General features: G+C 36.1%; 1 protein-coding gene across 6 annotated transcripts in view; it reads left to right on the forward strand.

Annotated features, from left to right (window-relative positions):
* The window catches only part of USP33 (ubiquitin specific peptidase 33), an 86,017-nt gene that overhangs the window by 39,078 nt on the left and 31,988 nt on the right, over positions 1–14,951 (forward strand). For 4 of the 6 annotated variants that reach the window (XM_058439647.1, XM_032155527.2, XM_032155529.2 and 1 more), the window contains 9 exons: positions 620–751; positions 939–992; positions 1,429–1,491; positions 2,950–3,063; positions 6,200–6,302; positions 7,942–8,011; positions 11,615–11,728; positions 12,406–12,484; positions 13,623–14,040. In XM_058439647.1, coding sequence (XP_058295630.1) covers positions 671–751; positions 939–992; positions 1,429–1,491; positions 2,950–3,063; positions 6,200–6,302; positions 7,942–8,011; positions 11,615–11,728; positions 12,406–12,484; positions 13,623–14,040 — 1,096 coding nt within the window. In that variant the 5' untranslated portion in view covers positions 620–670. Of the gene's footprint in view, positions 1–619; positions 752–938; positions 993–1,428; positions 1,492–2,949; positions 3,064–6,199; positions 6,303–7,941; positions 8,012–10,134; positions 10,187–11,614; positions 11,729–12,405; positions 12,485–13,622; positions 14,041–14,951 lie in introns of those variants that run through there. The other 2 variants (XM_058439648.1, XM_032155531.2) reach the window with 2 other exon arrangements.

Raw genomic sequence — 14,951 nt, forward strand, 5'->3', positions numbered from 1 at the left:
ACATAACCTGCAATGCACAGGACAATCCCTCACAGCGAAGAATTATCTGGCCCTAAGTGTCAATAGTGCGGGGATCAAGAAACCCTGATATAAAGTGCCTATCCTGGTATAAGGCCAGGATACCAGATGATTTAATTTACGCCATCAGTAGGGGGTCCTATTAGTAGAAAAACGAAGCTTTCTACTTGAAGTTTTTTTTTTTTTTTCAACTTCTATTCCAGCCTAAGGATTAATTTTGTTTTTTTAAAAAAGGATAAAAATGCTTCACAATTGAATAACTTGAATATTCCCCCCTTTTATTTATCTATGAAAAGTGAAATGAGAGAGAGGGGAAAAGCAGCAAAAGTCATGGAGAAACTTACATTTGTTTATAGATGTCAATTTTAATAAAATGTTTATGTAGTAGAGAAATTTCCGGTGTTCAAATTAACTTCAGTTCTGAAAACTCATCTATGTTTGAGAATACACTCTTTTTACAGGGCGAACTTATAAACATATCATTCTTAATGTTATCTTTTAATCATTTTTAATATGTTAGCATTTTAATTTTTTTATTTTTTGGAATCTTTGCAGGCATTGTAAGCATTTATTATTTTTTTGTGTGTTACTTTTCTTATAGGTGTTACCTCATTTTGAAAGTCTTGGGAAACAGGAAAAAATTCCTAACAAAATGTCAGCTTTTCGAAATTATTGTCCACATTTGGATTCAGTTGGTGAAATAACAAAAGAAGATTTGATGCAGAAATCTCATGTAAGAAACAGGTTTTTTCTTCCTTGAAAAACTATTCACTTTTCTCTTGAATATGTAATTTTCATAAATTACTGTAATACTCTATGAGCAGTATTTTAAAAATATGTATGCTGTCATTAGTGCATTAGTGAATTGTATGTGTTTGTGTCAATATAACCAATGTTGTCTTTTTAATTTCTTTTTATAGGGTACTTGTCAGGATTGTAAAGTCCGAGGACCAAATCTTTGGGCATGCCTGGAGGTGTGTGTATGTTTTTTCCTGAAAAGATTGCTATAATAATAATAAATTTGGATCTGAATAATCATAACCAGAAAATTTTTGATACTTAAAGTGATTTTTGTAAATTAAACTTGCTTTTAAAAGGTCATTATTGATAACAAAAATTAAACATTGGAAAGATATTAATCTGTAGTGCTTTTGCAGTTTTTAGTAAATCACTCAGATATTTTATGCTTGCCTTTTATTAGAAATGACATAGCTTTTAGCTTAGAAGTATATCCTGGTTTTATTTTGTACCTGGAAACATTTAGTTAAATTTAATGACTGGAAAGTCATTTACTCATTGAGTTTAAAACAGGTAATCCAAACTTAATTGTAAATGTAATTGTAATGCTGTTATAAATTTACATGTGTATTATAAAGTACCTTATTTTTCTTCCTATATAATTATTTATAGAATAGATGTTCATATGTTGGCTGTGGTGAATCACAAGTAGATCACAGCACCATACATTCTCAGGTATGTATATAAAAAATTTAATGGAAGACTTGTTAAAAAAGTGCCTGAAGGAAAGGGAAAGCCAGTATAACATTATTAATTCAAGTTGTAATTCAAATTTGCACTCTAAGTTAAAACTTCACTTACATTCTCTGTGAAGAGTGGGGAAGGGAATTGCTAGGAGGATGAACATTAGAATGAGGTTGTGATTAAGAAAGCACTGATTTCAAAAGTATACATCCGACCGGGCACAGTGGCTCACGCCTGAATCCCAGCACTTTGGAAGGCCGAGGCAGGCGGATCACCTGAGGTCAGGAGTTCGAGACCATCCTGGCCAACATGGTAAAACCCTGTCTCTATTAATAAAGTACACAAAAATTAGCTAGGTGTGGTGGTGGGCACCTGTAATCCCAGCTACTTGGGAGGCTGAGGCAAGAGAATTATTTGAACCTGGGAGGCGGAGGTGGCAGTGAGCCGAGATCGTGCCATTGCACTCCAGCCTGGGCAACAAGAGCGAAACTCCATCTCAAAAAAAAAAAAAAGTGTATATATCCAGATATTTGGAGGTGATAGCTGGCATATTAGGAGGTTGAAGCCCAAGAGAGAGTGGGTGCTTAGGTTTATGACATGGCCTGGCTAACTTCTTTAAGTCTCAGCTCACGTCATATTGCCTTTTCCTGCACATAGTCCTAACTGGACTCACCTTTCTACTTTGCTCCGGTTGTTTGGTACTTCCCATGTAACTCTGGCATGCCTCTTCTATAGTGTTACGTAGAGCTCCCATTCTAAATGGTAAGTTTCTCGAATGACTTTTTTTAAGATGCACATTGATACCTCTACAGCATCAACTGTTCTCAACCAGGATTCCTCTAGAGAATTAATTAAGCCTGAATACCCAAGCTCTAAGTCATCATTGTATATCATTTGCTTCTTTCTGTGCATCTAAGATGGTACTTGCTGTGTACCACCCTTGGGAGAATTGATAAATTAGTCACTCAGATCATTTTTTGTAGGGCTTAATTCTGTAGCAGAACTCTGGTTGAGAAAGGCTAGACTTTTATCTTCCCAAGATTATATATTCTGTATTGCTAGAGCTGTTTTATGCCTTGACTCATGTCATTTGTGTTCTTTTGCCATTCTGATTTATTAGAATAGTTACTTGATATTGTTAATTATTTTCTTGTGTTATATTTATTTGCAGGCTGCAAAGCAAGGTCTTACACTCTTGCGTTTATCTTTTTGTATAATGAATAGTGAGGGGAGAATGGCAGAGTAATTTCTAGAGTAGGCTTAGATGTTGTTACTGTTTATTAGACCTTAGAAGTTTATCTAAAAATTTTTTTCGTGTTCTAAATTAGCTTTTGAGTATATTGTTACTCATCAAAGGCCAGCAGTTTATCTTCTGTTATCTTTTGAAGAAGTATTTTCAAGTATATGTAATTTTGGTTCCTCTTTTCCCTCTACTGTGAAATTATATAGGAGACAAAGCATTATCTGACTGTGAACCTTACCACTCTTCGAGTATGGTGTTATGCTTGCAGCAAAGAAGTATTTTTGGATAGGAAATTAGGAACTCAGCCTTCATTGCCTCAGGTAAGACAACCTCACCAAATACAAGAAAACAGTGTCCAGGTAATAATCTAGATCCACTTAGTTAAGCTGTAAAACATTCAGGTAATAATTTCAGAATGTGTCATGTAGCTGAAATTTTAAAAAGGAATACTGCCTAACCTGTACTTTGAAAATTTCTGTAATGTGCCTTTTTTCTCTCAAATAAAGCACTCATGCTCCCCTTTCTTGTGTTGCTTAGAGTGATAGATTAGGGTGAGATTGAAGCCCACCTGTCTGAAGATGGAAAAGCCTCTAATGAATTTTTAAAGTTTTTTTTTAAAAAATGACTCAAGTAGTCTTTATCTTTTTCTGGTAAGTTTGATTCCAAGAAAGGTGGTGGGCCTTCTTTGATAGTATAGGGCAGTTACTAATTCAGCTCTCTTCCCCGTTCTCTCCTCCCCTCCATCCCCTTTGTATTACTGTGAACATTTTACTTATTATTGAAAACAAAGTAGAATATAATAAAGCTTAGCATCAGTCTTTGGTTAAAGATTTTTCTCCTTTTGGGCTGGGTGTGGTGGCTCACGCCTGTAATCCCAGCGCTTTGGGAGGCCAAGGTGGCTGGATCACGAGGTCAGGAGATCGAGACCATCCTGGCTAACACAGTGAAACCCTGTCTCTACTAAAAATACAAAACATTAGCCGGATGTGGTGGCGGGCGCCTGTAGTGCCAGGTACTTTGGAGGCTGAGGCAGGAGAATGGCGTGAACCTGGGAGGCAGAGCTGGCAGTGAGCTGAGACCGTGCCATTGCACTCCAGCCTAGGTGACAGAGCGAGACTCCATCTAAAAAAAAAAAAGAAAAAAAGATTTTTCTCCTTTTGGATCAAGAGACTTAGAAAACGTATTGGTTTGCTCGCAGAATTTATCACTTAATTTTCAGAATTCTTAAGTCATAGAAAAATAGGAAAAAGGAAATTAACTTAGAATAGTTGGCTTCTTATTCAGATCATCGATTGATCAGAATTTGATCAGATTTGATTAACAGCAAGTTTTTTTCCTCATGTGTCTTATAGAAATCACATTATTTCTGTACTTGTTCACTGATACCAACTCTCAGGTTTTTCTGTTGTATGTTTGTATCACATTCTTATGGTAGATATTTGTGATAATAAATTTGCTTGCCTTACACGTGAAAGGTGGATAGATTTTAGTCAAAGAATACTTTCTTGCATTTTCAGTTTCTCAGTTGAATGGCTCGTTAATTATAACCATTACTGTTTCTCCCACTTATTTATCATTCACAAACATGTTTAGTCTTTTTCAAAAGTCCGGATAGTATGAAAATGGCAGTTTTGTTGAATCCTCTTACATTATTAACAAAAATTTGTCCCACTGAAGATAGCTGAATGGTAATAAGTAGAAAAAGTTTTAAAAAAGAAAAAAGTGTAATGTTATGACTTAAGTTTAATCACACAAGGAACTAATAATCTATAAAGGCAAAATTATCAGCATCACTTACTAGAGAAGTAAGTTAAATAAGCTATCTGTTGCCATTTCTGCCAGAAAAGATCAAGATTACAAACTTTAATGAATGTTGAATCTGATAGAATAAGTATACTGATACTTTCCTGATGGCTTGTTAATAATTTTCTGATGACTTTTAAATATGTTAACACATAAAAGGCATAAACTTAATTTCATGCAACTTCCTTATGATCCCATTGTTGAAGAAATTATTCAGAAGAAAAAAGTGGTTCAGATAGATTTCTTTAGTGGTCCAAAACTTATATGCTGTTTGAATCCAGTTTACCACAGAATATTTGCAAAATACTAAAATATTGGAAGCCATACAAATATTAATAAGATTTTTCAAATAGACGTTTTTTCTAGATAGTAAAATTTCAGGTGATTTCTTTTAAGCATCTGTACTTCTATGTATTTAGATATTTTGTAGTGAGCATGTATCTTTTTAAAAGCAGTTACTTTATAAAAGCAAAGTGAGAGTATGAAGTCTACTCAAATGTCCAGTCTCTACAGATGTCAGGAAAGTAAAATGGTTGGGAATTACTGCATATGCCTGCATTTTAGAGGTAAAGTAAGGCTATAATAACTTGGAGAACCAGAGTACATGCCAAATTCTTGCTGCTATTCAGTTTCCTTCTCTGTTTGAGGGTTGCTGAATGTTGATTAATTGTAGTTCAATCTTCTGATATTACAAGATAACTTTCAAATTTTGATTTTTGTTTGTCGTATCCGAATTTTTTAAACTTTAGCTCAAAGTTTTTTGTTTTTTTTTTTAAAGTGTTTACTAGCATTTGGCTAACAGGTTATCAGTTGCAACCTCTGAGTCAAGCCAATTGTTGGAAATTAATATTAGAATATTATTTCAAGTAAGTGCTTGAACTATTTAATATACATAAAAGTGTGCAGGCCGGTAGTGGTGTCTCACGCCTGTAATCCCAGCATTTTGGGAGGCCGAGGTGGGCGGATCATGAGGTCAAGAGATCAAGACCATTCAGGCCAACATGGTGAAACCCCCTCTCTACTAAAAATACAAAAATTAGCTGGGCGTTGTGGCGTGCACCTATAGTCCCAGCTGCTCGGGAGGCTGAGGCAGGAGAAGCGTTTGAACCCAGGAGGTGGAGGTTGCAGTGAGCTGAGATCGTGCCACTGCAGTCCAGCCTGGCAACAGAGTGAGACTCTTGTTTCGGAAAAAAAAAAGCATGCAAAGTAAATACAGTAATAAGTATCAGGAGAGATTGTAGGAGTCTATAGATAATATGTTATGATGAAAAACTTTTGCCTTTTTCCCTATTGAAAATTAGATCTGAGAAGACAGTGTAGGATAGTATCCTTCAGAGATCTTTTTAGCTATGGTTTACTGTCACATAATTGCAGTTATTGTGGAGTTTTAATTCAGAAAATTCAGTTATAAAAAGTGCCTTTTTAACTCAAATATGTATGTTAATAAAGCAGGGCCGACATGCTTTACCTAGGGTTTTATTTCCTTCAAAATATGAATGTAAGTTTCATTGCTAATACCACAAATTCTTATGGTTCCACTATTAAAATAACATGTCAATAATTTTTATGGTATAGATGTTATGTAAGTTACAATTAAAACTTTTTTTAAATTTAAGGATTTGTTCAAGTGTGCTATCTTTTTTTATTATCAAGGATTTTAAAATACCCAGTAATACAACATTAAAAACTCCTCTGGTTGCCGTATTTGATGATCTGGATATAGAAGTGGATGAAGAAGATGAACTTAGGGCAAGAGGTAAATTAATCCTGTGTAATACTTCTTTGTATGGCACTGCCCATTTCTTTAGAAAACCGTATAATGTAAAAGTTTCAAAATGTGGAGGTAAAACAGGCTTGATAATTAAAACAAAAGGACTCTGAAATTTGGCCTAGTAAAATTTTATTTGCAAAACAAACTTTTGATTTCTCTGGTGTCAGTTTACCACAGGTAGGATCCTACTTACTCGTTTGCAGTTGAGCCTTATGATCTTTTTGCTTAACTTGCCTTTTGAGGTCTGTTTGAACAGTGTTTCTCATTTTTCTGTTGTCAGTGATGGGGAGGTATTAGGTATTAAGGTGTTCCCTTAGCAGAAGTTCCAGGGAAAACATTTGGAAAAAGAATCAGGTGATACATCTCTCCCTTTTTCCCCTAAATTGAGAACCAGTCTGTTTGGATTTTCCATATTCTTTTAGGCCCACTGTTCTTAGTATAAGCTTAAAATTTTCTGTTTTATAATTGATACTAGTGGTATATTGAATGTATAGTTAGATAATTATCTGGAAATTAACACTTTGGTTTAAGCTTAACATGACTAGAGATAATTTATAAATATTTTATGCATTTCCCAGTTTTAACCCATTAATTTAGCTCACACTATTAATTTTACTGGATACTTATCAATAAGTGGTAATTCAGTCTTGTTTTAGAGATTTTTTAGAATTTTAAATTTTCTTCATTTTGCTCCAAATCCAAATGGCATTTGTAATTTTTTTATAGTATTTATTTCATCTTTTAATAATGAAAGTAAACTGATGAAAGTGAACTTGACTATATATGGAAGAGATAACAGTCATTCAATGGCTCATTTTCGTATTAGCTTGAACCATATGAAATTGCCATTTTTGTAGATTGTCAGCAGTTTCCTATGGTTCAACCTAATAAATACTACTTTTTTCTTTTTTTGAGATGGAGTCTCGCTCTGTTGCCCAGGCTGGAGTGCAGTGGCGCAGTCTCGGCTCACTGCAACTTCCACCTCCTGGGTTCACACCATTCTCCTGCCTCAGCTTCCCGAGTAGCTGGGACTACAGGCGCCCGCCACCATGCCTGGCAAATTTTTTGTATTTTTAGTAGAGACGGGGTTTCACCATGTTAGCCAGGATGGTCTCGATCTCTTGACCTCGTGATCCACCCACCTCGGCCTCCCAAAGTGCTGGGATTACAGGCGTGAGCCACTGCGCCTGGCATAAATACTACTTTCAATGCAATACATTGAAATGGAAAGGAAAAGGATGTTTACTTATCATTTATCATGATGTGAGTTTTTTTGCATTGTCATTAAACTATTTTCTCGAAATAATTAAACTTTAGTTATAATAAGAAATGTAAAAGTCTCGATTAATGCTTTTTAAAAACATATAGTCTTAAATGTTAATAGGAAAGACTATTCTTCCTGTGCAAATTTCAAAGGTTGAACTGTTTAATCCTTGAATTTATGTAAAACTCAAAATTTTGGTGATTGTAAGGCTCCCCAGAATGTGACCTCTCTGAATTGTTCAAGTTGCTATATTGTATTTCTATGGTCCTTAATATAATTTGGGAACCATATTAATGATCCCTAAAGTTGAGTCATTTTGCATTATTGAATGATGACTTCATGTATATTTTTTCTTAATAGGTCTTACAGGTTTGAAAAATATTGGAAATACTTGTTACATGAATGCAGCTTTGCAGGCTCTTTCTAATTGGTAAATAGAGAAATTAATTTTGTTTTGTTTATATGATTTTCTAAGTTATTTTTTGAGCAGAAAACCATGCAACTATAGTAGTTGACTAACTCTCAAGGTAGAACAGGCAAGAATCTGGTTTGGGACATAACCCATTCTTGTCCCAATGATGTTACTCTATGTATACCTGTAGTTTCTTGAGGCTGCTGGTCCTTGTGTAAACCCTGGGTAGTTGTTGTCTTTGAGCAAGTTATTGTTTCTTACATCTAGAAAATGAAGAGTGTCAACTAATTGTTCAGATCACTTTTAATTCAGAGATCTTAGGAAAATATTTTACATTTTCTGTAGATGGAAAGCCTTTAATAAAGGAGTTAGATTTTTTTTTAATCTTAGTCTTACAAAATCGATATGTCAGGTGTTTTTACTCTTAAGTTTGGATGCATTGAGTCAGGTGATATTACCCTTTAAATTCAGATGCATTGAGTCCGGACCAAAATTCAGAAATCACTGACTTTGACATTACCCTTTCCCCTGGATTAAATTTACAGAGCAGTGATTGGAGATTTGAACATATGTCTACAGGTTGAGTTTCCTTCATATGAAATGCTGAGAATCAGAAGTGTTTCAGATTTTGGAGTATTTATTTGCATTATACTTACTGGTTGAGCATTCCTTAACCAAAACTCCAATATTTGAAATCCTCCATTGAGCATTTCTTTTGAATATCATGTTGGCATTCAAAAAGTTTTGGATTTTGGAGCATTTTGAATTTTGTATTTTGTATTAGGGATATTAAAGCTGTACTTCTTCCCAAAATAATCTAATTTTTATTTAGACATAACCCTCCATAAATATTTTGCCTTCAGTTTTCTGTTTCATAACCTTGTGAAATAAAGATAACCTAATTTTTATTAAGTGATCAGAGAACACATCTTTGAAGAAGAGACTTTTTTTTTCTTTTTTTTTTTTTTAGGCTGGGTCTCACTTTGTTGCCCAGCTTAGAGTGCAGTGGCACGATTTTGGCTCACTGCAGCCCTGCCTCCTGGGTTTGTGTGATCCTCCTGCTTCAGCCTCCTGAGTAGCTGAGACTACAGGCACATGCCACCAAACCTGGCTAATTTTTAAATTTTTTGTGGAGATGGGGTTTCGCCTTATTGCCCTGGCTGGTTTCCAACTCCTGGGCTCAAGTGATTTGCTTGCCTCGGCTTCCCAAAGTGCTGGGATTATAGGCATGGGCCACTGTGCTCGGACGTTAAAGAAGAGACATTTAGGCCAGGCGTGGTGGTTCATGCCTGTAATCCCAGCACTTTGGGAGGCTGAGGCGGGTGGATCATGAGGTCAGGAGTTCGAGACCAGTTTGGCCAACATAGTGAAACCCTGTCTCTACTAAAAATACAAAAAATTAGCCGGGTCTGGTGGTGTGCACTTGTAATCCCAGCTACTCGGGAGGCTGAGGCAGGAGAATTACGTAAACCCTGAGGTGGAGGTTGCAATGAGCCCAGGTCATGCCATTGCACTCCAGCCCAGGTGACAGTGTGAGACTCCATCAAAAAAAAAAAAAAAAAGACATTTACTCTGAAACTTGAGGAATGAGTATGAGTTGATTGTTTGAAAGGATGAGGAGAGCATTCCTAGCAGAATGCTCCTTGTAAGCAGCCTTGGGGTGGGAAAGAGCTTGACACATTTGAGGAACTGGGAGAAAATCTGTGTCATGGGGTACAGTAATCATAGGGCTGAATGACATGGGTCTAGGTTATGTAGACCACATTAAAGACGTAGGTCTTTATTCTCATAGTAGTACGATACCATTGAAGTGTTTGTATAGTAGGGTAGCTAATAATCTATCTTATATTTTTAAAATATTACTGTGGTTGCTATGTGGACAGTGAATTGGAGGGGGAAGAGAGTGGAATTTGAAAGACCAGCTAGGAGACTATGATATGATTTAGGCAAGAAGTAGTGATAGTTTACATCATCTAGGGTGGTAGGAAAAGAGTGAAGGAATTGGAGATAAACATTTTTAGGAGGGTGATTGATAGGATGTGGATAGAGTAACTAGAGAAAGGGAGAGGAGAGTCAAAGTTTAACAGTACAATCCTATGATAAGAGAACTGTAGGTTGATGCTGTTGTTATTTTTATACAGATAAGAAAACCAGACACAGAAGTTTAAATAACTTTGCCAATATAACCAGCTAGTAAGTACTAGCAGAATTCTGTTTTTTTTGTTGTTGTTGTTGTTTTTTTAAGTTAGAGACAGGGTCTTACTCTGTCACCCAGGCTGGAGTGCAGTGGAGTGATCATGGCTCACTGAAGCCTTGAACTCCTGGGTTCAAGGGTTTTTCCTGCCTCAGCCTGCCAAGTAGCTAGGACCACAGGTGCATGCCAGTGCTCCCAGATAATGTTTTAAAATTTTTGTAGAGATGGGTTTTCGCTATGTTGCCCAGGCTGGTCTTGAACTCCTGTCCTTGAGTCATGTCCTGCCTCGGCCTCCCAAAGTATTGGAATTACAGGCATGACCCACCATGCCTGGCAGGGACAAAATTCTGAGTCTGAGATTTTTATGTGTATGTTTGTTTTTGTAAATCTTTTGTTTATTACTGCACAATACTGCTTCCACTGATTTACTTTGTAATTCCTCTGATTTCATTGAAAAAGATGTGGCTGATACGATTACACTGTTGGTGGCTGGGTGTGGTGGCTCATGCCTGTAGCACTTTGGGAGGCTAAGGTGGGAGGATTGCTTGAGGACCCTAGGAGTTCTGGAACCAGCATGGGCAACATAACAAGACCCTGTCTCTACCAAAAAAATAAAATAAAGATTACACTTGGCAAAGAGATGGCTTAGTAGTTATCTAACTGCCTTCATAGGAGGTTTGGTTTATGTAGGTCAGGATTTGGTCCTTTACCCAGTCAGTTTCCTATAAATAGATTTATGGAGATTCCCTCAAGCTAATCAAACTCACAACAGACAGACTATACTTCCTTATAAATTGCTAACTTGAGCCACCAACAAATATTAGTACCAAATAATGGAATGTAGAAGGCTGGAGAAGTGCAGGTTCACTTGAAAGTTAAATTTTTATCCTGTTTAGTTTGGGCATTTCATATAAATCTGAAATTTAGATGACATGGTTGACTTTATATAAATTTGACCATCATTGGAATATGGTTGAAAATTTTAGATCGCTGAGGGGAAAAAAGTATATAGGGAAATGTCATAGGATCAAGTCCTGAGGAATCTTTACATTTACATGTCTGAGGCCAAAAAGAGCAATAAAGAGGGAAAAGGAGTTTCAAGAGCTAAAGAGGAAAAGTAGGAAAATGCATTACAATAGTACTGAGAACGTTTGTTCAAGAGTGAGGGCATGGTCGTCTGTGGCAAATGTTACTGAGTGGGGACTGAAAAGTGTATCTGGCAGCATGGAGGACTCTTGATATGCTGGGGCCAAATCTGATTTGAATGGATTGAGCTCTTTATGAAGGAATGAAAGTGAAGCTGTAAGAAGGATCAAAGAAAGAAATAACAGCTAAAGGAATGTATGTGTTGTCAGTTAATTGAATGACTAGAAATAATCAGTATTAGCTTTGACTCCACTCTAACATTTTTCTCTTTTTAAAATTAGCCCACCTTTGACACAGTTTTTTCTTGATTGTGGAGGACTAGCTCGAACAGATAAGAAACCTGCCATTTGTAAAAGTTATCTCAAACTAATGACAGAGCTGTGGCATAAAAGCAGGTATGTAACTTAATATACTTTTCTTCTTTATTAAACTTTTAAATGAATATTATAAATATTTAAAGGATGCAGGTCCATTTATGGAGCCGGAAAAAAGTAGAAGAGAGACAGATTAGAGACAGCTTTGTTTCAGGAATGTTACATTTGAAGCTGAATGTAAGGTGTCATAGAAGTTTAGAAGCAGATGAAGGTGTCATAGAAGTCCATAAGTATTTGGATATAGTATATAGTGTTGGAATGTTAAAGCTGCTATTACTGGAACTTAGGAATTTTGTATTCAGGAGTAGGCATTCTCACAATGATAAAATCAGACTCTAAATACTATATGAGTATTTTCCTGCTTATGTTTATTTGTTCTAAAGTTTAGCATTAGGATCATAGTTTGCTGTAATATGTTAATAATTTTGTTTTAGAACTATTCAGGAAATTTGCATTTTTGAAAAGTCATGGGGTGAAGCATAATCATTTAACTGAGGGAGGATAGCAGTAAAATATCACTTAAAATATCAAGGATAGGGTGTTCTGATGTGCCTGTGAAGCATAATATTAGGCAGTTTTGAATGATTTTTTTGAAACGTAATTTTCAGTTTATTTAACACTGAATTATTGGTTGTTAATTTTTAAAATGAAAATTAAAAATAACAAAAATTACTCTTTAAAAATGTTTTCTTGCTCAGGCCAGGATCTGTTGTGCCTACTAATCTGTTTCAAGGAATTAAAACTGTAAATCCAACATTTCGGGGGTATTCTCAGCAGGTTAGTTTATTGCTTTTCATTTGTAATTTTAATCTAAATAAATTTGGAAAATGCCATTTTTTTGGGGGGGGTCTACTTATCTTTTGGGGTCATCACTCCTTGTGTCTTTCTTTTGCCAAGAATAGTAACCCTTTCTCATGTTTATTGTTTATATTTTTTCAACTTTCCTTTATCTTTATCTTTTTTTGAGGCAGAGTCTCGCTCTGTCGCCCAGGCTGGAGTGCAGTGGTGCAATCTTGGCTCACTGCAACCTCCACCTCCTGCATTCAAGCGATTCTCCTGCCTCAGCCTTCCAAGTAACTGGGATTGCAGGTGTGTGCCACCACACCCGGCTAATTTTTGTATTTTCAGTAGAGATAGGGTTTCGTCATGTTGGCCAAGCCAGACTTGAACTCCTGACCTCAGGTAATCCACCCTCCTCGGCCTCCCAAAGTTTTGGATTACAGGCGTGAGGCACTGTACCCAGCCTTTTTTTTTCTTCCTTTTAAGAGCGATAATGTCTCATGTTGCCCTGGCTGGTCTTGAACTCCTGACTCAAACGATCCTCCCTCCTTGGTCTCCCGGAATGTTAGGATTACAAGCATGAGCCCCTGCATCCAGCGGAAGTTGACCTTTAGATCATGTTTAGTTTTTTACAATTTTTATCTGGCTGGGCGTGATGGCTCATGCCTGTAATCCCAGCACTTTAGGAGGCCGAGGTAGGCGGATTGCTTAAGCCCAGGAGCTTGAGACCAGCCTGGGTAACATAGGGAGACATCATTTCTAAAAATAATTTAGAAATATGTATCAACCGGGTGTGGTGGCACGTGCATGTGGTCCCAGCTACTTAGGAGGCTGAGGTGGGAGAATTGCTTGAGCCTGGGGGATCGAGGCTACAGTGAGCTGTGGTCATGCCACAGCACTCCAGCTTGGACAACAGAATGAGATCCCATCTCAAAAAAAGAAAACTTATATTTACATAACTTTTTGGAAGTTAATGCATCTCATTTCTCCAGTGCCTTATGCTCTCCAAACTGGTATTTTCTCAATATAATGCTGTACGTTTATATATGTTTGTAATGACATTTTGTATATTTTCCCTTATGTTTCTATATACACATGTAATGAAGTGGTTAACATTATGTTGCTGATATATTAGGATGCTCAAGAATTCCTTAGATGTTTAATGGATCTGCTTCATGAAGAATTGAAAGAGCAAGTCATGGAAGTAGAAGAAGATCCGCAAACCATAACCTCTGAGGAGACAATGGAAGAAGACAAGAGCCAGTCGGATGTAGATTTTCAGTCTTGTGAATCTTGTAGCAGCAGTGATAAAGCAGAAAATGAAAATGGCTCTAGATGCTTTTCTGAAGATAATAATGAAACAACAATGTTAATTCAGGATGACGAAAACAATTCAGAAATGTCAAAAGATTGGCAAAAAGAGAAGATGTGCAATAAGATTAATAAAGTAAATTCCGAAGGCGAATTAGATAAAGATAGAGAGTCTATATCTGAAACAGTCGACTTAAACAACCAGGAAACTGTCAAAGTGCAAATACACAGCAGAGCTTCAGGTGACAATTTAGTAGTTTGTTCATGAAAATGATAGTATTTCATTTGTAGACATGGGTGTTTAAATAATTGTTACTTTGGGTATTTCTAATTAGAATTATAGTTTAGCAGTATTTGCATGTGAGTATTAGTCATAAAATTATAGAACCCGAGGATAAAAGGAATTTTTTGGGTCAATTATATAAGAAATTAATCTTCCTTTTGAAGTAAACATTTCATCAGATGTCTTTTGTGTAGTCATGCAGTAATCTAAAAAATTGGGCTCCCCAGAATTTTCTCTTTTATTTTGAGCAAATTATGTTGTGATCCTGGAAAAAAGCAAATAACCCAAATTGCAATTTTCTAATTATATACACTAGTAGATTTAGATTGTTGTCATTGGAGTCACATCAGATGTGTTTTAGTGTAGAAGCTGAATTAACTATAGTGAGCCCTGCTGTGATAGATTATGCCATGTTACTAGTCAGTGTTCCTTTGAGAAAGAGCATGTGGCCAAATGAAAGTTGAATTGCTTTGTAATTTCTGTCTTCAAGAGTTAACTTATCTTGGCTTAAAATGTGGTATGTAGTTTTCCAAAGCACACAAAATTGGGCTGTTAGAGGTTCAAATTATGTGATCTTAAAATAAGTGGCAGACATGTAATGTAAAAAAGTTTATTTTCTGTAATTACTGAAAAGTGAGAGTAACTAAACAATTTATTTAGGTATTTGAATGAATCCAAAATTTCTTCTTGAGAAATATTCTTAACTATAGGAAGACTTGTGGTTCACTTGCATAAAGTGCACAGATGCTTTCTAATCAGGAAGACTAGGAGTGTTAGATTCCTTAACTATACTGATCTTGTGTAGAAGTTGTTGGTGAATAAATATGTCAGGTATCAGTATTGAAAGACAGCTTTGACTGCTGTCCAGGC

This window comes from Hylobates moloch, unplaced genomic scaffold (genome assembly GCF_009828535.3).
Source record: "Hylobates moloch isolate HMO894 unplaced genomic scaffold, HMol_V3 SCAFFOLD_5, whole genome shotgun sequence".
NCBI classification, from domain to species: Eukaryota; Metazoa; Chordata; class Mammalia; order Primates; family Hylobatidae; genus Hylobates; species Hylobates moloch.